This window comes from Mus caroli, chromosome 6 (genome assembly GCF_900094665.2).
Source record: "Mus caroli chromosome 6, CAROLI_EIJ_v1.1, whole genome shotgun sequence".
NCBI lineage: Eukaryota > Metazoa > Chordata > Mammalia > Rodentia > Muridae > Mus > Mus caroli.
In genome coordinates this window covers 24,410,355-24,432,422 of record NC_034575.1, presented here as the reverse complement: position 1 = coordinate 24,432,422, position 22,068 = coordinate 24,410,355, and the positions used below count along the sequence as shown (strand labels likewise).

The 22,068-nt window shown below is 38.8% G+C and overlaps 1 protein-coding gene across 2 annotated transcripts in view; it reads left to right on the top strand.

Annotated features, from left to right (window-relative positions):
- The window catches only part of Tnpo3 (transportin 3), a 70,682-nt gene that overhangs the window by 30,119 nt on the left and 18,495 nt on the right, over positions 1-22,068 (top strand). For both annotated transcript variants that reach the window (XM_021164057.2, XM_021164058.2), the window contains 11 exons: positions 2,002-2,177; positions 3,094-3,232; positions 6,132-6,278; positions 8,545-8,652; positions 10,133-10,224; positions 12,092-12,231; positions 15,287-15,478; positions 15,880-15,971; positions 18,162-18,238; positions 19,670-19,730; positions 20,852-20,992. In XM_021164057.2, coding sequence (XP_021019716.1) covers positions 2,002-2,177; positions 3,094-3,232; positions 6,132-6,278; positions 8,545-8,652; positions 10,133-10,224; positions 12,092-12,231; positions 15,287-15,478; positions 15,880-15,971; positions 18,162-18,238; positions 19,670-19,730; positions 20,852-20,992 — 1,365 coding nt within the window. The remainder of the gene's footprint in view (positions 1-2,001; positions 2,178-3,093; positions 3,233-6,131; positions 6,279-8,544; positions 8,653-10,132; positions 10,225-12,091; positions 12,232-15,286; positions 15,479-15,879; positions 15,972-18,161; positions 18,239-19,669; positions 19,731-20,851; positions 20,993-22,068) is intronic.

The following is a 22,068-nucleotide window of genomic DNA, read 5'->3' as shown; positions in this document are numbered from 1 at the left end:
CACACACACACACACACACACACACACACACACACAGGTAAAACAGCGTACACATAAAAATAAATCTTAAAACAATACTAAAAATTGAGATGATTTACATGTTAGCTTTCCAACTTCAGAGTCTGTTTTGTTGTTGATAATCGAGAAAGACTTAAAGTGATGGCTTCACTAAATTTACAGGCACTCTCAGTTCTATGGGTAAATAAGAGCCCTGCAGTTTCCCTTCTTGTACTTTCCTATCATTTTTTTGAGACAGTCTCAACTCTGTAGCAGACTGGCTTACAGCTCTCTGTATGGTCCTGGTTATCTTCAAATTCAAGATCCTTCTGCTCTCACCTGTTGAGTGCTGACCTTGGAGCCTGTGCCACCATGTTGGTTCCTCCTTGGACCCTCTGATTTATTCTTATTCTTATAAATTTTATTAGATTTGTTCCCCAGTTATGATCCTTAGATTTCCATTTACTACCTTTTTGGGTTGATTACTTACTTTTTGAACTTCCTCGAGTAATTTCCAAAGAAAATGTACACAGAGAATGAACAGGTTTTTGCATGTTTTGTTATTACTGTATTTGAACTCATTTGAACTTGAATGCCTGATCTTCTACCTCCACCTTCTAAGTGCTAGGATTAAAAGCACTACAATTTATAAAATTGCATTTAAAAATCAGTTATTATATGTATGTGCATGTCAGAAGACAGTTATGGAGGGGTTATCTCTATTATGTGGGTTCCAGGAATCAAACTCAAGTTGTTAGGCTAGCCAAATACCTTTATTTACAGAGCCACTTACCAGCTCTGGGACTTGCTTAAAGTCAAAGCTAACGTGGAACTTACTCTATCCCATGAAGATATTGGATTTGTAGTAATCCTATTGCCTCATCCTCCTAAAGTGCTTGAATTATTAGTATATTCTATGATACCCAGCAAGAAGTAGTAGTTTTCATTTTTTATTAATTCATTAGGTAGATGTGGTTTTAGGTCCATTGTTCTTTTCTTCAAAATTTCAAACGTTTATGTTCTTATATGCTAGCATGTGTCATTATAAATGAGAAATTGGGAGACTTTTTCATTTCTATGTTATGCCTCTTCTCCACCCAAATTGATTGATTGATTGATTGATTGAATGACAGGGTTTCTCTGTATAACCCTGGCTGACCTAGAATTCACTATGTAGACCAGGCTGGTCTCAAACTCATAGAGGTTCATTTGCCTCTTCCTCTGGAGTGCTGGGATACAAAGGTGTGTGCCACCACGCCCAGCTGTATCCCAGAAGTTTTAAGGGGCTCTACTTAACTTTGGTATTCTGAGATCTCACTTTGGTATGTAATGAGCCTTTCGGAGTTGTTGAGTCCTTTCCTTTTAAGTAGTACTTAAAAAGAGAATGGAATTCAAGTTAAGACGATGGCAGAAGCATGCCATCATCCATAGAAGAAATCCGTATAAACAGAAGCGTGGGGATAATCTGGTAACTGCCAGGCATCGTGGCTCTTATGTGTGATCCCAGTACTCTGGAGGCTGAGACACAGAATGCTGTGTTTCCAAGAAAGCTTAAGCTACACAATTACTTTGGATCTCTGTGAGTTTAAGGCCAGTTTAGTCTATGTAGTGAGTTCCAGGCCAGCCAAGGCTACACAGTGAGACTTCATCTCCCAAAAAAACAGGCAAAAATAAAAGGAAATTTTATATGAGTCTGATTGAGGAATAATGACTTTTCATTTTCTTGGCATGTCTGGAAATAAGGAAGATGTTGTCATGGTGAGGTCTGACATTATGGGGCTATTCATAATGTACTCTCAGTACACTGGCATGCATTTCTGTAATTCTAGCACAGGGAAGGTAGAGGCAGGAGAAACAGGAGGCTAGCTGCTTCAAGACCACTCTACACTACAGGACACCTTGTCTCATAAGACAACACAAAACAGTTTTCAGAAGAAGGTTTAAGTGTTTTCCTTGGACTACAGTGATTCTGATTTCTGCTTCTGTATTTCTTCTATTTTCCAGCAACAAGATAAGACCTCATCTAACCTACATGAAGCTGCTTCAGACTGTGTATGCTCAGCTCTTTATGCTATTGAAAATGTAGAGACTAATTTGCCGTTGGCCATGCAGCTTTTTCAGGGAGTCCTGACATTGGAGACTGCCTATCATATGGCTGTGGCACGGGAAGATTTGGACAAGTGAGTAATTGTTGGACTCTGGAGCTCTGGGTTACCTACAGTCTGTGGTTTTTCAAATCTTTGTTAGTTCACCCATCGTCTTTTGATTCTCCGTGGCATTGTGAATATAAAGTGCATGCTATCTGAAGTGCCATGTTGGATCTGGGAAGAGGATTACTACCAGTTGGTGATTGTATTTTCTTAACTCTTAAAATGAGAAGACTATAAGAAATAGTCATAAGCTTTAAAGCATCCAGTTGAGGGGCTGGGGAGATGACTGAGTGGTTAAGAATGGGCTATGCTCCTGCAGAGAACTTGGCTTTGGCTTTTAGCACCCCGGTCTGGACCCTCACACCTGCCTATAATTCCAACTCTAGGGAATTGAATGCTCTGTACCATGAGCATTTGCATTCACACATGCATATACCCACAGAGAGACCTATAACCTAACAAAAACAACCAAGGTAATAATAATTTTTGAAATGTCTGATTTGGAATTTTAGATTTTTTAAGATTTGGTTTTATTCTTTTGTGTGTGTGTGCGCACACACACATATGAATGCAGGTGTCTGCAAAGACCCGAGGCATTGGATCCCGAGCTGGAGTTATAGAAGGTTGTGAGCCAACTTATGAGGATACTGGAAATCAGGCTCAAACCCTCTAGCAAACAAGTGATCTTAGCCACCGAGCCATCTCTCCAGAACCCTAATTTGGAATTTTTATTCAAACATTTGTTATAGAGAATATGAATCGGCTTACCATTATATATTTTTCTGTATAGATGTGAACATCCTAAGCACAAGCATTTGCCCCAGAGATTATGGTACCCAGAGTGAGTTATTCACTGGATGGGCCTCAGCCAGGAGCCTTAGTTCCTTTGACTATGAGTATGTAAAGCCCAGACTCTTGACCTGGTACTCTCATTCCACCTCCACAGAGTTCTGAATTACTGCCGCATTTTCACCGAACTATGTGAAACTTTCCTGGAAAAAATTGTCTGTACTCCAGGCCAAGGTCTGGGAGATCTTCGAACTTTGGAATTGCTTCTTATCTGTGCAGGCCACCCTCAGTATGAGGTAGTATCTATACTGGGTTAAGGCTGTTATTCTCTGGTTGTATATAGCATATTCTGTTTACCTGTTGAGAAACTATAGTCTTGTTTTGAATTATGTGATCTGAGAGTTGCATCTGGATTTACTTTATTTTTTTCAACTTCATTATTTGTATGTGGGGTTGGGGAGCAGCACACGTGCGCTAGTGTGAGTGTGAAGCAAGGCAGTGTCAACAGTCAGTTCTCTCCTACTTTCATGGTGGCTTCAGGAATTGAATGTGCCTACTCAACATGTCCCTTTACCCAGTGAGCCATCTTAGTGACCCCATGATTGGGATATTTTAAAGAACTGTGTTTGGGTTCTGGTTTATTTTGTTTTGTTTTGTTCTCATATTTGGTTGTCAATGTTAACTGGTATAGTCGACTCAGACTCTTAATAGAAGGAAAACCTATTATCTTCCACTGTTAACACACACACACACACACACTGGTTCCAGGACAGTCAAGGCTACACAGAGAAGCCCTGTCTTGAAAAGTGTCCTTTTTTTTAACCAGGCACATGGCTTTAATCAAAGCACTCAGGAAGCAAACACAGGAGAATCTTCATGAATTTAAGGCTATCTAGTGTACATAGTGAATTTCATTTAAAAAAAAAATACTCCTTAAAAATAAATAAATAAATAAAAGCCAGGCATGGTGGCACACGCCTTTAATCCCAGCACTGGGCCAACCTGGTCTACAAAGTGAGTTCCAGGACAGCCAGGGCTATACAGAGAAACCCCGTCTCTGTATTTTTTTTTTTTTTAAAGAAAAAGGGTTTTATGAGTTGGATATGTTGGCACATGCCTATAATGCCCATCATTGTAGCACTTGAAGGCCAAGATGGAGGATCAAGAGTTGAAGCCAACATGGGCTGCATTGTGAGCATTAGGCTAGCCTGGGCTTCATGGAGGCTATATTTGTTAAAATCATAATTTTCTTTAAGACACCACTTTGTGGTGCTGAGGATCAAACTCAGTGCCTTGCATGTGTTAGACAAATTGATACTACCAAGCTACAGCCTCAGCCAGCCCTTCCATTTGTTTGTTTTAGAGCTTATGTGTATCCTTACCTGGCGAACAAGCCTGATAAGGATCCTGTCTCCATCTCCCAGGTGCTCAGATAATAGGCATGTACTGCTATACTACTTACAAATTTCCTAGATTTTAGGGGCTAGAGATATGGCTTAGTGGTTAAAAGAACTGGCTATTCTTTCTGGGGACCCAAGTTACTAGAATATAGCTCCAGTCTCTAGGGACCCAAGACCCTTTTCTGGCCTTTATGGGCATTGCATTCACATGATGCACAGCCACACATACTAACAACATATATACACATAAACATAAGTAAGAAAATTTTTTTTTCCTGGAGTTTTAGAAGGTTCTTTATTCAAGAAACTATACTTCCTTTTTATCACTTAAATAATAAAGGGGGGGGGCTGGAGAGCTGGCTCAGTGGTTAAGAGCACTCACTGACTGCTCTTCTGAAGGTCCTGAGTTCAATTCCCAGCAACCACATGGTGGCTCACAACCATCCATAACGAGATCTGCTGCCCTTTTCTGGAGTGTCTGAAGACAGCTACAGTGTACTTGCATATAATAAATAATAAATCTTTAAAAAAATTTAGAAATAATAAAGGGATCTGGAGAGATGTCTCAGTAGTTAGCAGCACACATACTGCCCTTCCAGAGAGCCCAAGTTCAGTTCCCAGCACCGGCAGGGTGTGATACTTCTGACATCCCTGGCACGTGCGGCACTCACCTGGACTTATTTCTCCCTCCATGTACACATAAACAATAATAAAAATAAACCTTTAGATCGTGTTTACTTTTTTTTTTTTCCTCAGAGCTGAGGATCAAACCCAGGGCCTTGTGCTTGCTAGGCGAGCATTCTACCACTGAGCTGAATCACCAACCCCAATCGTGTTTACTTTTAAAGGAAAGAAAATAACAGCTGGGCAGTGGTGGCACACACCTTTAATCCCAGCACTGGGAAACAGAGGCAGGTCACAGAGTAAGTTCCAGGACACCCAAGGCTACACAAAGAAATCTTGCCTTAAAAAAATGGTGTGTGTGTGTCTTGGGTTGCATTTCATTTTAAACAGCTTTTCTTTGGATCCTTAATGGAAAGGAGCGACATCAGGTTGTTCTATGCTTGTTCTTTTTTATTCCTGTGGTTCTCAGCACGAGCAGGTGCTTTTTGCTTATCTACAGAATCTCCCAAGGAGTTGCAGATTGGGTAAAATTTAAAACACTATAGCCCTATGTGCTAGCAGTCACTTCTGAAGTAGCCCCGTTTGGAAGCTAGTGGTCATTGATTTCCATACATTTCTATTTACCATTACTCATGTTCATGAAAACAGCCAAATGAGGGCTGGGCATGATGCCTTGAATCCCAGCACTTGAGAGAAGGAGGCAGGAGAATAGGGAGTTCAGAGTCATTCTTAGATACTTAGTGACTTTGAATTTAACCCTGACTACATGAGACCTTGTCTCAAAGTGGGGGAGGAGTGTGAGTGTAGGATCGTAAAGGAAGAAGTCTTTCTGATGTGAGCATAATTAAACATTCCAGGAGTTTGGGGGAACTATGCCTTAGAAGACACATGTTTTTGTTTTCTATTGCATTTAATATGCTTTGGGAAAAGTTTCCCCCAAAATAAATAGGATATAAAGCTAGTCATCTAAGTGGATGTTGAGGCCTACTGGGAAGGTATTTAGGAGGTAACATAACGAATCTGTAATGGTGTAGCAAAGGTGGTTCCTAACGAGTTGAGTATATGCTATGGAATAGTGAACAGTGAATGTCCTTCCTGTATGGTAAATAGTAAGGAGACTGGGTTTCCTCTCTTCCTCCACAAATAAACCGTCTTCTTTCTTACCTAACAGGTAGTAGAAATTTCCTTTAACTTTTGGTACCGACTAGGAGAACATTTATACAAAACCAATGATGAAGTTATTCACAGCATCTTCAAAGCATACATTCAGAGGCTGCTTCATGCCTTGGCTCGACACTGCCAGTTGGAACCAGACCATGTAAGCACCCTTGTCTACTTTAAATTCCTACCTTTTGGGTTTAATTTGAAAAATTGGGGGGGAAATGAGGTAACAGATCTAACAATCTTTTTGGTTTTTTCCACTTTAGCTTACAGTGAAGAAGTCAGTACTGGTATAATCAAAATTAGACCTCTGTGGAAAGGCTGGTCCTACTGAGCCAGCAGCAATGTTTAAAGGAATTTGCTGTAAATGATGTTATAGAAAATGATTACCTATGCTCAGAAACTTGGTGAACCGCTATACCACAATTAATAGTGATAACTTCTGCAGTAGTAATAGTTAAGATAAGTGGTAAAAATCAGTGTGGAATTCTGTACTGTTTGCTCGGGCCTTCTTGTTTTTGTGTAGTGCCAAAACCTAGACCCTGAGGATGCTAAAGCAGTGCTCACCTGAGTGCATCCCAGGCCCTTGGTGGTTTGCTTGGTTTTTTTGTTTTTCTTTGTGTTGAGACAGGGTCCTCTGTGTAGTGCTGGCTGGCCTAGAATTTACTATTTTGGTCAGGCTGGCCTCAGGCTCAAGAAATACACCTACCTCTGCCTGCCACACACTGGGGTTAAAGGCATGTGCCATCACACCTGGCTTTATCTGGTTCTTTTTTTTTTTTTTTTTTTTTGAGACAGTGTTTTGATATGTAGTTTTGAACTCCAGCCTCCTGATTGCTGAGATTACATACAGGTATGCACCACCACATCGGTTTCTACGTTCTACTTTGTTTTCAATAGTGTAGGATACACGGTTAGGTTAAAAACTAAGATTTAAAAAATGAAAAACCACGTGTAAAGATATTGAGAATCATCATTTCTCTCCATGTATGTATACAGTTTCTTTATATTATAGTCATTTAATAATTTAAAAGAAAATACATAGACATTTGCTTCGAAGAAAACATTAGATACACAACATAATTCATGGGAAAACTCTTGCACCTTCTTTGTGTAAGGCCCTGTACACACACTGTGTCTCCGTTATTTGACCTTTCTGCTTGGTTGTTGAGTGGCTGTGGTCCAGCCCCTGGAGTAAACTTAATGGCTTAGAGCAGTGAATCTGACTTGCTAGTCTCTGAACTTTTCTAAACTGAGGATCCCTAGTTGTTGGAATATCCCACACAAGCCGCTCTAGTTCAGGGCTACCCTAAGTAAGTGTGAGCACTGCTCTTTGTCGGTTCTTTGACACCATTTTCCTCGACAAATTTTTTTACACTTGAAAATTTATAGTCCTTTTGAATTTTATTCATCGTCTCATCTGAAAAGCCATTCTTTTTCTTCATTCCTCCGTTTTAGTTTCTTCTTCCTAAAGTAAGGAGGCTGAACTAGATGAGCAATTGTCAGTGGTACTAAGGGATGGATACTGGGTGTCCGTGGCCTAACGTTTTCATAGCTGCCTTTAACTGTCTCAAATATAATTGGTAATGCCTTTTTTTAGAGATTAAAAAAGGTGCATTGGGATAGGATTTAAAATCCAAAAATTTCTTTGTGAAGTTACTGTGATAATGATTGGTTTTTGTTATTTTGTTCTAAGAATTTTTTGTTTTGTTTTGTTTTTTTTTCAAGACAGGGTTTCTCTGTATAGCCCTGGCTGTCCTGGAACTCACTTTGTAGACCAGGCTGCCCTCAAACTCAGAAATCTGCCTGCCTCTGCCCCCAAGTGCTGGGATTAAAGGCGTGCGCCACCACGCCCTGCTTGTTCTAAGATTTTGAAGAAGAAGAAAGCCTCAGATATGTTTGTCCAGTGTTAAGGAGCTGACCTTCTAGCTAGGGTTGTAACTTTCACCACTTTTTTTTTTTTTTTTTTTTTGGTTTTTCGAGACAGGGTTTCTCTGTGTAGCCCTGACTGTCCTGGAACTCACTTTGTAGACCAGGCTGGCCTCTAACTCAGAAATCCGCCTGCCTCTGCCTCCCGAGTGCTGGGATTAAAGGCGTGCACCACCACGCCCGGCTCACCACTTCTTTACAATCACTTTTCACCTCTGACTTTATTAACAACAAACAAGGTGTGAAAAATAGACATGCATAGTCACACGTAAGCTGAAGGATTTCTTCTCATGGGAACGTGGAGTATAGACTCGACTCAACACACTTGGGAAGCACTTGACCTTCTGTTATGATGGAGCATAGACTGTGGTTTCAGACTTTGTTTCATTGGCTTTTGATTCCTTAGTGACTTTCTCCTCTATGGATTCTATAAGGGGAATTGACAGCTTTGGGGAGTTTTGGACAGGTGTTATTTTCATTCTGTTGAATTTCAGGAGGGAGTTCCTGAAGAGACCGATGACTTTGGGGAGTTTCGAATGAGAGTGTCAGACCTGGTGAAGGACTTGATTTTCCTGATTGGATCTATGGAGTGTTTTGCTCAGGTAAGTTCATTTGGAGATTCTTGGGCCAGTTTTAGTGATCACATTGATCGTGTTTATTTTGCTTCTATCCTATAGCTTCTGTAAATGTTCCATCCCCCCAAGCTTGGTGGCCAAATGAGATAGTAGATTTGTAGGTGCCTAGCACATTGCCTGGCATATAGTAGCAGTGTTTGTTTAGGGTCTGATAAACCATATGTCACGGACAGATAAATTCAGCTATGATTTATTCTATTACTCTTACTGAGATGATTTATTCTATTACTCTTACTGAGAAGAGCTGTTCCATGTGTGCAGCTGATAAATATGGAAATCTTCAGGAAACTTACAGGGATTTGGACGCACTGGGAAAAATGGGCAGGTTTTCCTGCTTTGATCCTGGCAAATCTTTAGTTCTATGGTATTTCCTTGGTTCATAGTTAGATTCCTGTGTAGCTTAATTCCAGAGGTGGATATTACTAGAGTCAACAGTCCTGTGGTTTTCTGGTGATGAATAAGTGACAATTGACCTCATAAGGTTGCAGTCATTATCATCATTCCACATCACTTAATGAATGTTAGAATGACATCAGGTGTTTTTGTATTGCTGGATCATACTTTAATGAGTTCTAGTGTGACAGTTTAGATGATGTGTTGTAGTGACACCAAAGTAACGTAAGAAAAATTGGGAAGATGAAAGTTTGACACCAATTTTGTATATACAACTTGTGTATAATCTTACCCAGGAGACATTCATGAAATTACAACTTTTCATTACAAAGCATGTCTTTGGAATCCATTATGGAGATTCGTAGGAAACAGACTTAGTAGTAGGTAGATGACCTATAGTCCGATTTCAGCTCTTTTTCTCACTGGCTGTGTGTCTTTGACTTCAATTTTGATGTTTTTTGAATTTAATTACATAAGCTGTCAATGTTGCCCAGTATGTTTGTGGAACTCCAGATTTAGAAGATGTTCTTTGGCAAAAATGAAAACAAACAAGCTAGCTAAATCATTAATTGAAACTGTGAAATGATATAAATACATACATACATACTACATTGAAAGTTCTGTAATACAATATGAGTTTATTTTGCTTTCCTTTATAGTGTCTGTCTCTCTTTTTTTTTTTTTTTGACTGTAGAAATTTGCTTTGTTTTTACAGTTATTTATTTTTGATTGTAGACATTTTATTTGGCCTAATACCTAGTCATGTTCCACACACAGATATAATCTGGGAAATTAAGAACCAGAACATCAGCCGGGTGGTGGTGGTGCACACCTTTAATCCCAGTACTTGGGAGGCAGAGGCAGGCGGATTTCTGAGTTCGAGGCCAGCCTGGTCTACAGAGTGAGTTCCAGGACAGCCAGGACTATACAGAGAAACCCTGTCTCAAAAACCAAAAAAAAAAAGAACCAGATTTCTTTGAACTAACATTTTTTGTTTTGTGTTTGGAATTCTGTTTTTCTTTAATGGATCCATAACCCACCTCTTCTTCTCTAGTTGTATTCTACTCTGAAGGAAGGCAACCCACCCTGGGAGGTGACAGAAGCGGTTCTCTTTATCATGGCTGCTATAGCAAAGAGTGTGGATCCGTGAGTGTCTACTAAGTCTTTTGTTGGGAACTCTTAAATAGTAAGAGAAAGGAGATTTAAACCACATTTCTCTATGAAATATTATTGGAAAGTATCACAACTTCTATGCTGCTGTCCAGTCTTCCAGCTTCAGTCTAGTGCAGGGTAGCCTACATTGATGACGATGTATTTTAATACATTTTCTAGAGTTAAACTTTTTTTCTACTGTTTGTTTCCCCCTTTCAGTGGCTCCTTTGTGACATTGGGTATGATCAAGGGATTAGAGTGTTAAATTGTTGATATTTTCTTAAAAACAATGAGATTGGGAAAGTTATTATTAGCTTTTTAACTATATTGTTCTCTTTCTGTATTAGGGAACCTATGGGTTGTAGAGGCAGAGAGCAATAGTACCATTTCACCTAAAAGAATAGAGATTCTAAATGACAGTTGTTACTTTTGTTATTACCATTGAGAAATTGTAAATTATTTAAATTTGAGTTGTAATTGCTTAGAATGGAAAATGATGGCAGTGTTCTTAAATGGTTTGCTTGTGTCCTGAGTTTTGACACTGATGTAATAACTTTAAAGTTGCATTGGATTTTGATCAGTTACTTACACTCCACCTCTACTTAGGACCTTGTTTGGAAAGATGGTTAAGGCAAATGGGTACCTGTTAAAAGCACAGTGTTTCTTTCTTAGCTACCTTTCAGGGCCTAGTCTGTGAACTCTTAGACATGTTTCCAACCCAAGAAGAGATGATTTAGGTCTGTTTTTTTTTCTAATAGAAGTTTTGCTTCTTAATTACTTACTATAGTATTTGCACTTAAACTAGTTATCTTTTGGAGCCTTCTTGGATGGCCTGAGGGTTACCAAAATCATTATTATTGTACCCAGTAGATGTTGATTTGAAAAGGATAGGTAGACTCCTGTAACTGGCTGAGTGCCCATAGGAAGTCTAAGGCATCAGTGGGAGAATAACTACTTGTTTCTCTTCACTTCAAACCAGCGTGTGGTTACAGGGTTTTGGTTTTTGCCCATTTAAAGGCTGTAATGAACCTAGTAATAGGTAGGTGTGCTCATGCTGTAATCCTGGATCTCTTCATTCTAAACATCTTCATTTCTGGATTAAATTCTGACTGGAACATCTTCTCTGCTGTATTTTTAACCCAGTTTAGTAGAAGGATGAATGTGCTAAATTCACAAGACTGTAGAAAATGTTTGGTTAGTTTACATTTTCCCCCCCCCATTGTTCCAGAGCACCTTAGTGGCCCCTGCAGCTTGTTTTCTTGGGCTTTTTCAGTTAGTGAGACGATATACCTCAACTTTTCAAAGTATCCATTATCCAGCTATAGGAAATCTTTTGGAGGATAACAGCTAATAGAAGTGGTCTATGAGAGTTGTTGGGTTCCTTCATTCATTCATTAAAGCATTAAGCAGTATTTCTTGAGTGCCCACTATGTGCCAGGTACTGTTCTAGGTGCTGCAGATAGGGGAATAAAAGAAGTAGATTCTTTAAAAGATGACTTTCATCTTCAGCTAATAGCTGCCTTTCCAATTGCAAATGCCTTTTTGGGAGCATAGATACTTTCATTTTGTTCAGAAGGAGGAGCAATGTTCTTCTAGAATATTAATATGTATTTATTTTTTGTCTTTGTCTCCTTTTGAAGATTTGGAAAATATGCAGGGCTGGGGAATGTGCCTCAATGGTAGAGCACATTCTTAGCACCTCAAGAAAACGAGAAAGTAAACTCCTCGTCAGCACTTTCATTTGGATAGTTACTTACTTACTTAGAAGCCCTTAGGCAATACGAGGTTTCACTGCAGCCTATTACTTGGCCAGAACATTACCCTCTAGACAGTAACTGTAAGTTCTTGCTTTCTTTCTCAGGGAGAACAATCCTACACTTGTGGAGGTACTAGAGGGAGTTGTCCATCTCCCAGAGACCGTGCATACAGCTGTGCGGTACACTAGCATTGAGTTGGTGGGTGAGATGAGCGAAGTGGTGGACCGGAATCCCCAGTTCCTGGGTGAGTGTGAATTCTGCCTCTGCTGGCACCACTGAGCTGCCTCGGTGTTTTCTTTCTTTTGGACCTGTTTCCTTGCTTTCTTCTCATAAAATACGTGCATTGTAAGCAGCTTAGCTGGAAACAGCTGTGGGGTGGGACTACTTAGTACTTTTCTTAAAGCACAAACACTGGTTTAAAAATTTAAAAGCTTAAAAAGTTTAAAAGTTTTAAAGACTTGTTTCTCTAGTCTGATACATGTATGAGTTAATCAGTTAATCTGTTCTTCTGAAAGCTAATAGACTAAAAAGAAGGGAAGGGGGTCTTCTGTTATGTACGTATTTCATGTAAAAGCTAAGAGTTACTCAAAATAAATATAAATTAAAATGAAACTGGAGAGTTGGACTTAGAATTAGAGTCATTTATCTCAACAGCCCCATTTTGTAGATAAAGACTGAAATCCAAAGAAAATTTAAAAATTTAAGAGATTCATTCTGAGAATTTTATGTGTCCCAAATATGTGAATGTTTGCAAATAATCTTCTGCAAAAAGGAAACATGTTTTCTTTTTCTCAGTTTGTGCATGAAGCCTTAGGATAGATGTGCTTAGTATAAACTACTTTGCAAGTAGAGCATTCCATTCCATAATGTTCTCGAGATTACTGTGTGTGTGTGGGGGGGGGGGGGGGGGGTGCGTGCGTGCGTGCATGCATGATGTGAATGTGTGTGTGTCAAGTCGAGGAGCTAGAGTTGAGAATTTTGTGTGTCCTCTTGTCACTCTGCACTTCCCTTTGAGATAGGTTGCCCGCTGAACTTGCATTAGGTAGTGAGGTAGTGAGTAGACAGTGAGTTCAGTCGCCTATGGCCACCCAGCCCTGGGTCTCAGGTGTGCAGTGCTGTGTCTGGCGTTCCTGTAGGTCCTGGGGATCTGAACTTTGATCTCTGGGCTTGACAGCAAGCACTTTACCCAGTCTCCTCCCAGCCACCAAATTGCTGTTTTCTAATTCTTACATTTCTACAATTTTTGTATCTGTTTCAATATTAGATTTCTTTTTGAACCATTTTTCTACCAAGAAGCAAATGTGAGGTCATTGTTTGTCATATCCAACAAGCAGCAAAATTCAATACCTACTTGCAGATATCACTGAGATTTGTAAATCAGCAGTAAATAAATGCTGTGTTAATATTTATTGAAAAATAATCAAAACTGCTGATGTTCCATTTAATAGCCAAAGCCTACAATACTGAAATTTTGGGGGGCTATTGTTTCAGATTCTCTGTCTTCTGAGTGTCTTTTAACTAAACAGGCCTGGGGCTTTTAATGAAGAAGATAGACTATACTAGACTATGTTACAAATTAATTTACTTTATAGTACTGAGGATCAGTTCCAGGCCCACATATATGCTAACTAAGCATCTACCCCTGAGCTATAACTCTCCGTCTAAGATAACCACTGTCTTGATTCCTTTGGGCTTTTGGGTCATTTTTGTTCTCTTGTTTTTTTGTTTTTTTATATTTCACATGAAAATGATCTTACACTCTTATAACATGTTTAATATTTGTTTTCTTATTTTCTTCAGTTTTTTTAGACAGGTTTTCTCTGAGTAGCCCTGGCTATCCTAGAACTCATTCTATAGAGCAGGTTGGCTTTGAACTCAGAGATTCCTTTGCTTGTGCCACTGGAATGCTGGGATTAAAGGCATATAACACTACCACCTGACACTTTCTGTTTTGGTTTGTTTTAATATTTGTTTTCTTAAAATACGATTTTGTAAAGAAAGGTAATAAGAAGAGTAGAATTAACTCTAGAAGTAAACATTTGCAGACAACTTGTTGAAACAGTTACTTTTGGTAAAATAAGGAATAGTTATAAATTCGTTCATTTAGAAGTAATACAGATAGGATTTGAGAAATGGTGTAGTAGATAAAGTTTGCCCTGCAAACTTGAAGGTCTGACAGATGAGGTGGCTAACAGAAATTCCAGTATTAGGGAGGCAGAGACAGTATCTCCAGGACAGGTTGGCTAGTAAACCAATCAGCAAACTTGGTGTTCAGTTAGGATCTGTCTCAATAATAAAATGGAGCATGATAGAGGAAGACACCCAGTCTCAGCTGTGGGGCTACACATACATGTGCACAACATCTGAACATATACATATATATGTATACATACACATAAATAACAAAAAAATTGCTTAAGTGTTAAAGATGTATTTACATGTTGTTTTAAATTATGTGTAACTGTGGATATGCACAGCATTAGGAGTGCAGGTGCCTGCAGAACCTGAGGCATCAGATTATTCTGGTCTGCTGTTGTAGGCAACTGTAAGCACTTAGTGTAGGTGCTGGAAACTGAGATCAGGTTTTCCAGAACAGTGCACACTCTTTAATGGCCAGCCCTTCAGCTCATAGTCAATGGTTTTCAAACTCTGTCTGTAGAGTCAGAAGGAACAGATGGTTACAGTGAAGACAAAAATTGAAAGATGAAATAAATGGAACTTAGGGCCTCCTGACACTACGTCAGTAAGATCAGCTCCAAACTTGTGGGTTTTGGTTTTTGTTGTTTTAAATTTTATATCCCGTGCATTGGTGTTTTGCCTGCATGTGTGTATGTGTGAGGCTGTCTGATCTCTGGGAACTGGAGCTACAGACAGCAGTGAGCTGCCATGTGTAGATGCTAGGAATTGAACCTGGGTTTTCTGGAAGGACAGCCAGTTCTCTTAACCACTGAGCCATCTCCAGCCCCCTGTTGGTTCTTTTGAGACAAGGTTTTACTATGTAGCCTTGGTTGGTATGGACCTTATTACATACACGAGGCTGGCTTCACATTCAGAGGTCAACCTGCCTCTGCCTTGCAAGAGCTTGGATTAAAGGCATGTGTCACCTACCACATCTGGTGAATTTTATATTTTTTTATATATTTTATTTTATAAGTTACTTATAAAAAACAAGTAAACCTTTATTGCAGCAAAGTATATACTTTTCTGGAGTATATATACTTACAACATGTAATTTTCATATATATATATATGTGTGTGTATATATATATATAAAATATGCATTTTGCTTTATTTCTTAGACCCTGTATTGGGCTATTTGATGAAAGGCCTGTGTGAAAAGCCTCTGGCTTCTGCTGCAGCCAAAGCCATTCATAACATTTGTTCTGTTTGTCGCGATCATATGGCTCAGCACTTTAATGGACTCCTAGAAATTGCCCACTCCCTTGATTCTTTCATGTTGTCTCCCGAAGCTGCTGTGGGTTTGCTAAAAGGTTAGTAACAGTCTCTAACCATTACTTGGGGTTATCAGCTGTAATGTACTTAGTGATTGTGAAGGGGGGAATGTTCATACATTCTTTTCTTAGCAAAACTTAAGCCTATCAAGTTATATCATTGCTTGAATGCCATATGTTTTGTACAGCATAGTTATAGATTTGGGGTAGAGGCAACACAGTCATATTAAACATACTCATATTTGCTGCTAAGAAATGAATTTTGAGTTATATCAATGTAAAAATCAGTCTGAATTCTAAATATGTACAAGAAACGTTATAGTTTTTAAAACAGTTGCTAATCTTTTAAAAAGAATTCTGTTAATCTGTGTAATGTAGATCAATTTTATTACTTCAGTCCAGTCTTTATGCTCTTCATTTGAGTCATTTTTGGTTTTCAGGAACAGCTCTTGTCCTAGCAAGACTACCTTTGGATAAGATCACAGAATGTCTAAGTGAGTTATGTTCTGTTCAGGTTATGGCATTGAAAAAGGTGAGCCCAAATGAGTAAGGAATGAAACAAATATATACATAAATGTTAGTTATATGTTTAAAAGGCAAGAGGATGAACTGAAATGTATTAAAGTTAGTAATTCTGAGTATTTGCATAGTAGGAAACAGGCAGGTGAATGTTTGCTTGCAGCAGGAAATAGTCTGGGAAAAGCATTATTAGATAATTTGGCAGGCCTTTGAACATTGAACTCTTTTGTATGAAGCCAGAAGGTATAGGTCAGTCACTTGATATGACCTCTTGATGAAAATGAAAAAGCATAGCAAACACTGGGTTGCAAAGGCTGCTGTTAGCATAGCATTTCTTTTTCCTGCGTATGCATACAGTTTAAAATAATAAGGGCAGACATTACCCTCTGTAGTTGAGAGACTGATTCAGCAGTTAGAGACCAGCTAGGCTACATATTGAATTCTAGGTAGCCAGAACTAAATAGTGAAACACTCTTAAAACACAGAAACAAAACCAATGTAACAGTAATAATAGTACAGTAAACATATCAGTCATTTTAGATACTTCACAAATATAGAAGTAAATGTTGCATACTGATTTTTGAGTAACTATGAAGTTGCTATGTGTTAAACGTTTTTCAAATCTGTTACAGTGCTATAAAATGACTTTTTAACACGTAGTCCCTTGTTGACCAAAGCATTGTTTATGTGGCAGGTGACTAGTTGAAAATCAGCAGAGATTCTATGTTGGTGATAACCATTTAGAAGGTCCAGTGTGAAAAGACCATGTAGGTTAGCAAGTAAAACCATACCCTAGAAGCCAAGAGTACTGGCACACACCTGAAATCTCCCCAACTCTGGAGAAAGATGAGGCAAGAGGGTCATGAGTTCAAGGGCAGCCTCAGCTGCACAGTGAGGCTTTGTCCCAAGAAAACAATCTGTACTCTACCCATTTTCTTAAAGAACACTTAAGCTTTCAGCTCTTCTCCAGTTGCAGTTCTAGTGCAGCAATAGTAGACATACAAATAGAAGTTTCAGAATTTGCCATAATGATAAATATTGCTAGCAATATTTAAGAAATTTTAGGAGAATGAGAGACAGTTTGCTTAAAACATGCTTTAAAGCAGTAATAATCTTAACACTTTATATTATATGAAGCTAAATAAAAGTTGGGAATAGTGACACATTCCTATAATTCCAGTAGTCAAGTACTGAGACAGAAAGATTGTTAGGAGATAGAAGCTAGCCTGGGCTATACTTTATCTAAAAATCAAAGGGCCTGGGGAGATGGTAGAAGGAGAAAACTAATTTTCATAGATTGCCCTGTGACTGCCACATGCATCCCACGGCACTTACATGCCTCCCCAACCCCTAACTAAATAAATGCTTTGGGGATTTTTGGTTGTTTTTAAATCTGCACATAAGGTCTGGAAAGATAGGTCAGAGGTTAAACACACTGGCTGTTCTTGTAGAAGACCTGAGTTCAGGTTTCAGTACCCTATTCTGGCCTCCTTGGGCACCAGGCTCACACACGGTATACTTAAATACACACAGGCCAAACACTTCTCAAAAATATTTTAAAGCTATATATAAATGTTACATATATTAATATAAAGGAATAATGTACAATTTGTATTATAGACATACCTACCCCCCTTTTTTTGTATGTGACAGGGTTTCTCTGTATAGTCCTTGCTGTTCCAAAACTCATTCTGTAGACTAGGCTGGTCTTGAACTCACAGAGATCTTTCTGCCTCTGCCTTCTGAGTATTGGGACTAAAGGAGTGTGCCACCACTGCTATAGATATTAAACTTTTTATTTTTAAGATTTATTTATTTTATGTATATGAGTACACTGTAGCTTTACAGATGGTTGTGAGCTACCATGTGGTTGCTGGGAATTGAACTCTGGAAGAGCAATCAGTGCTCTTATCTGCTGAGCCATCTCTCCTGCCCTATAGACATTATTTTAATTAAATGAAAAAAAATCAAAACATCATTTTATCTTCCAGAGTGATAAGATGGGTAAATACATTGATATACAGTCTAATCCAGGGTACAACAAGGAGGAAAGTAATTTTCAAATAAAAAAATTGTATAGCATTTGAATAATTTTTTGGATCCTCTTAAAGAAATAAGCAGTTGAGTCAAATGTTGTTCTATAAGACTGTCTTCTGTTCCATCTTCACTGAAGATCTGTGTGTGTTAACGTCTGTCTCTGCAGCTGTTGTCTCAGGAGCCCAGCAATGGCATTTCTTCAGATCCCACGGTCTTCTTAGATCGCCTGGCAGTAATATTTAGGTAAGAAAGGAATGTCTGGACTCCTTTTTAGAGTTCAAATAAAAGCACAAGTGAAACACCAAAACAAGCAAGCTGACAGTGGTTGTACATGTCTGTCATCCCAGGTCCTGGGTGACGGAGGCTCTGAGGTGATACTGCCATTTCTCTCTGCTGGTACAGAGACAATCCTTTTGAAATCATTAGTCTATATTATATGGGTCCAGAAATTAATGAAGTCTCTTCAGTGTTGGGTGAAATAAATCCTTTGAATTCAAGAGGAGCCGTGATTAAAAAGACATTTGAGTAATGGTAACCAAAACTTTGCTGAATTGCATAGTTTATAAATTGGTGAGACTTGTAGGTAATTGGAATATCCAAGTCATGGCTGCATAGAAGCCAGTGTTGGGCATTGTAATGCTTACTAGCTGTTACCGTCAAGTCTCGCTGGGACTTGATGCAACGCTTTCTTCCCTTCCTTCCATAGCTAGGAGCCTCTTGTGAGCCAGGGTCTGCTAACACTGGCTTTGGTTGTTTGTTGTTTGCTTTTGTGTTTTTTAAGACAGGGTTTCTCTGTGTAGCCCTAACTGTCCTGGAACAAGCTCTGTAGACCAGGCTGTCCTCGAATTCCCAGAGATCCACTTGTCTTTGCCTTCTGAGTGCCTGGCATAACAATAGCTTTTATTTTTGTGATAAATAAAAGATCATCTACAGTGATATAAACAAAATTATAATGTTACTATTAAAGTTCTTAAAATTTCTTAAAAGAGTAGCATGGAGTTGGTTGTTAATCATGCCATTTCCCTTGGCTTTTCCTCAAATTAGTGGGCTGTACAATTAGACAGAGAAGTTGGAATTTTTTTCTGTGGATCATAATTTGTATCATAGGTTCAGTCTAGAACAATGGCAAACCTCTTGGTAAGCTATAGTTCTTAGAGCCTTTTAGCTTTTCCTTTTTTGAGACAGTGTCTTACAATGTAGCTTTGACTGGTTTGGAACTCAGTATGTAGACCAAGCTGACCTCAAACTTATAGAAATCTGCCTATGTCCACCTCCCAGGTGCTGAGATTAAAGGTGTGCACCACCGCACCTGGCTCAGCTTTTTTTAATGTTCAGGGACGGTTCAGACAGTTTCTATATATCGTTACTAATTTGGACAAACAATGCAGTTAGGTTTAAAAGAGAAATAATAGAAAAGTAGTAGTACCTGTCCTGCTGCCCACATAGCCAGAGTTGCATGGAGTTTGCTTGTTCTAGTGGACGTGAACAAGGGGCAGTTGAATATTTGTGTGTTTGTGGGATGGCTTCAATTATATTTGTATTTGCTTGAATAGGCTAGAAGAAACGGTTGATGTAAGTAAATGACTCTACCACCTGATTTTATGAGCAGAAAGCATGGTCTGGGTTCTTAGTTAATTTTTTCTTTCACTGTTTGGGGCTTTTGTCTTTTGCCAGACACACCAATCCTATTGTAGAAAATGGACAGACTCATCCATGCCAAAAAGTCATCCAGGAAGTAAGTACTGATGGGCATTCTCTTCTTTTTCTTTTAGGGCCTTAAGGACCTCAGTTGAAGAGACACTGTGTTATTTGTTAATAAGGAGATTTAAACTATCGTTATGGCTTGATTTTAGGTTTAGACTTGATAATAAAATCGGTTTGGAAATGCACTGAAAGGCAAAAAAAGTAGAAATTCTAAAAGTAACTTAATTGCTGGGGAGCTTAATCAGCCCTAGCACAACCTTTTTGTCAGTGCTGATGACATTAGCTCCCTCTACGTAAGATTCCCCTTAGACTGTATTCACTCAGGATAATGTGAGTGAGGATCAAGAGGCATGGGATTTTTGCTTGTTAGATTGCTTGCTTGTTTTGTAAATTGTGTGTATGTACAGAGGCCAGAGGACAACCCACAGGAGTTGATTCTTCCCTTGCGCTGTGTGTGTCTCAGAGATTTAACATAGGTGTAAGTTTCGGTGGCGAGTGCCTTTACTATTGTGCAGTCTTTACAGCCAGAGTGATGGTTTTTAGAAGTTACATAAATACTAGATCGCCTTAGTTGTTCACTGTAGCAGATACTGCTATTTATAACCCTGTACTTTTGTTTGTCTTCCACTTCCCTGATGCTGCCTTTAAATATTATTTTCCTCTGTAATTCATTTTTATCCTCACTAAGGAAGCTTGAAATTTAGGAAAATGTGTATTTTATTTTTATAAAGTTAAGAGTTGGGTGTCTTGTTCTAAGTAGTCGGTGTGTTTCAAGAAGCAATTTCATGTTATTAATGGGCAATATATGAACCTGTTTATATATATTTACATTCTGGCTGAATCAGGCCATGTGTACTAGTGTAAAGAAAATCTTATTTATATCAGCCTGGTGCAATAATGTATGCTGTAATCCCAGTAACTCAGGAGGCTGATACAGGAGGATCACAGGTTTGAGGTCAGCCAGGGCCACATAGTGAGCTGAAGGCCAGTCTGGGCCATGGTGTAAGACTATCTCTAATAACAAGAATAATTATTATTGCTGCTGTTGTTATTATTAATTGTTTAAGCCAAATCAGATGTTACCAATTTAGGATGATTTTCTCAGCTATTAGCTGATGTGCTTTCTTCCCCATCCTCTAACTTTTGGTTTAGATATGGCCAGTTTTGTCTGAGACTCTAAATAAGCACCGAGCTGACAATCGAATTGTAGAGCGTTGTTGTAGATGCCTGCGCTTTGCGGTTCGTTGTGTAGGCAAAGGATCTGCAGCTCTGCTACAGCCACTAGTTACACAGGTAAGTTCTCCATGAGAGGGGCAGAACTAGTCCTTCAGGCCAAAAACTTTGCTGGTGAAATGAAGTCTTTTTGATAGACTAGAAAGGAAAATATATTTTAAATAAATAAATAAATACCTAAAGTGTGTTAAGTGTTATATATAGAGAAACAGCCTGTATAGAAGTAGTGTGAATAGACTAGCTAAAATCATGTGAAGAGAACCACATATGCTCAGCCTCCGTGGGCCAGTGGTAAATGTTTTCATATTAATATCTTTGGGAAAAATAAAACAAGTCAAACTTTGCTGTTTCTTGGCCTAAAGACCCTTATATTCTTTCTTAACCATATTTTACTGTTCACACAAGTCTCTTTTATTTGTCAAAAATAATTTTGATTCTCTTTTTTTTCCCCAAGTGTGTAGTAGACATGCATGTGTGTAGTGGGAGTGCTGTCTAGAGTTAACAAAGAGTGCCTTCCTCAATTGATCTCTACTTTTATTATTGAGTTGGGGTTTCTCCTTTATCCTAGCTGGCTATTCTAGCTAGCTTGCTTCAGGGGTGCCCTGTCTCTGCCTCCCAAGTGTTGGAAATACTGGTGGCTGCCATACCTGCCCAACTTTTACATGGATTCTAGGGTTCTGAACTCTGCTCCTAACGATTGTACTTTATCCATGAATAATCTCCCCAGTCACACTTGATTCTTTTAAGATTGGCAAGTAATTGTGATGGTATGATTTACTGAATAGTAATATTTAGACCTGTATGAGACACTTAACCTTAGATCATTAAGTAGCTTGTGTTGATGTTAACCCATCAGTGTTAGAATAGTACATTTAAACTTTATGGTTGTTGGGTGGGCATTTTGTGCTGTACTACTGTCAAATTAGGGTTAGAAGATTGACTAATCCAGAAAGACCTACACTTATACAAAAGAAAACAGGGCTGGGCATGGTGGCATATAACTTTAATCCTAGATAGTAAGACTGTTTTGGAAATACTACTCTATGTCCTAAATTGCTTGTAGTTGAAGTATTTGACACTTCTTTGTCTTTGGAAGGAAACCGGTCAAAGGCATGAAAGAAGTCTTTTTTTTTTTT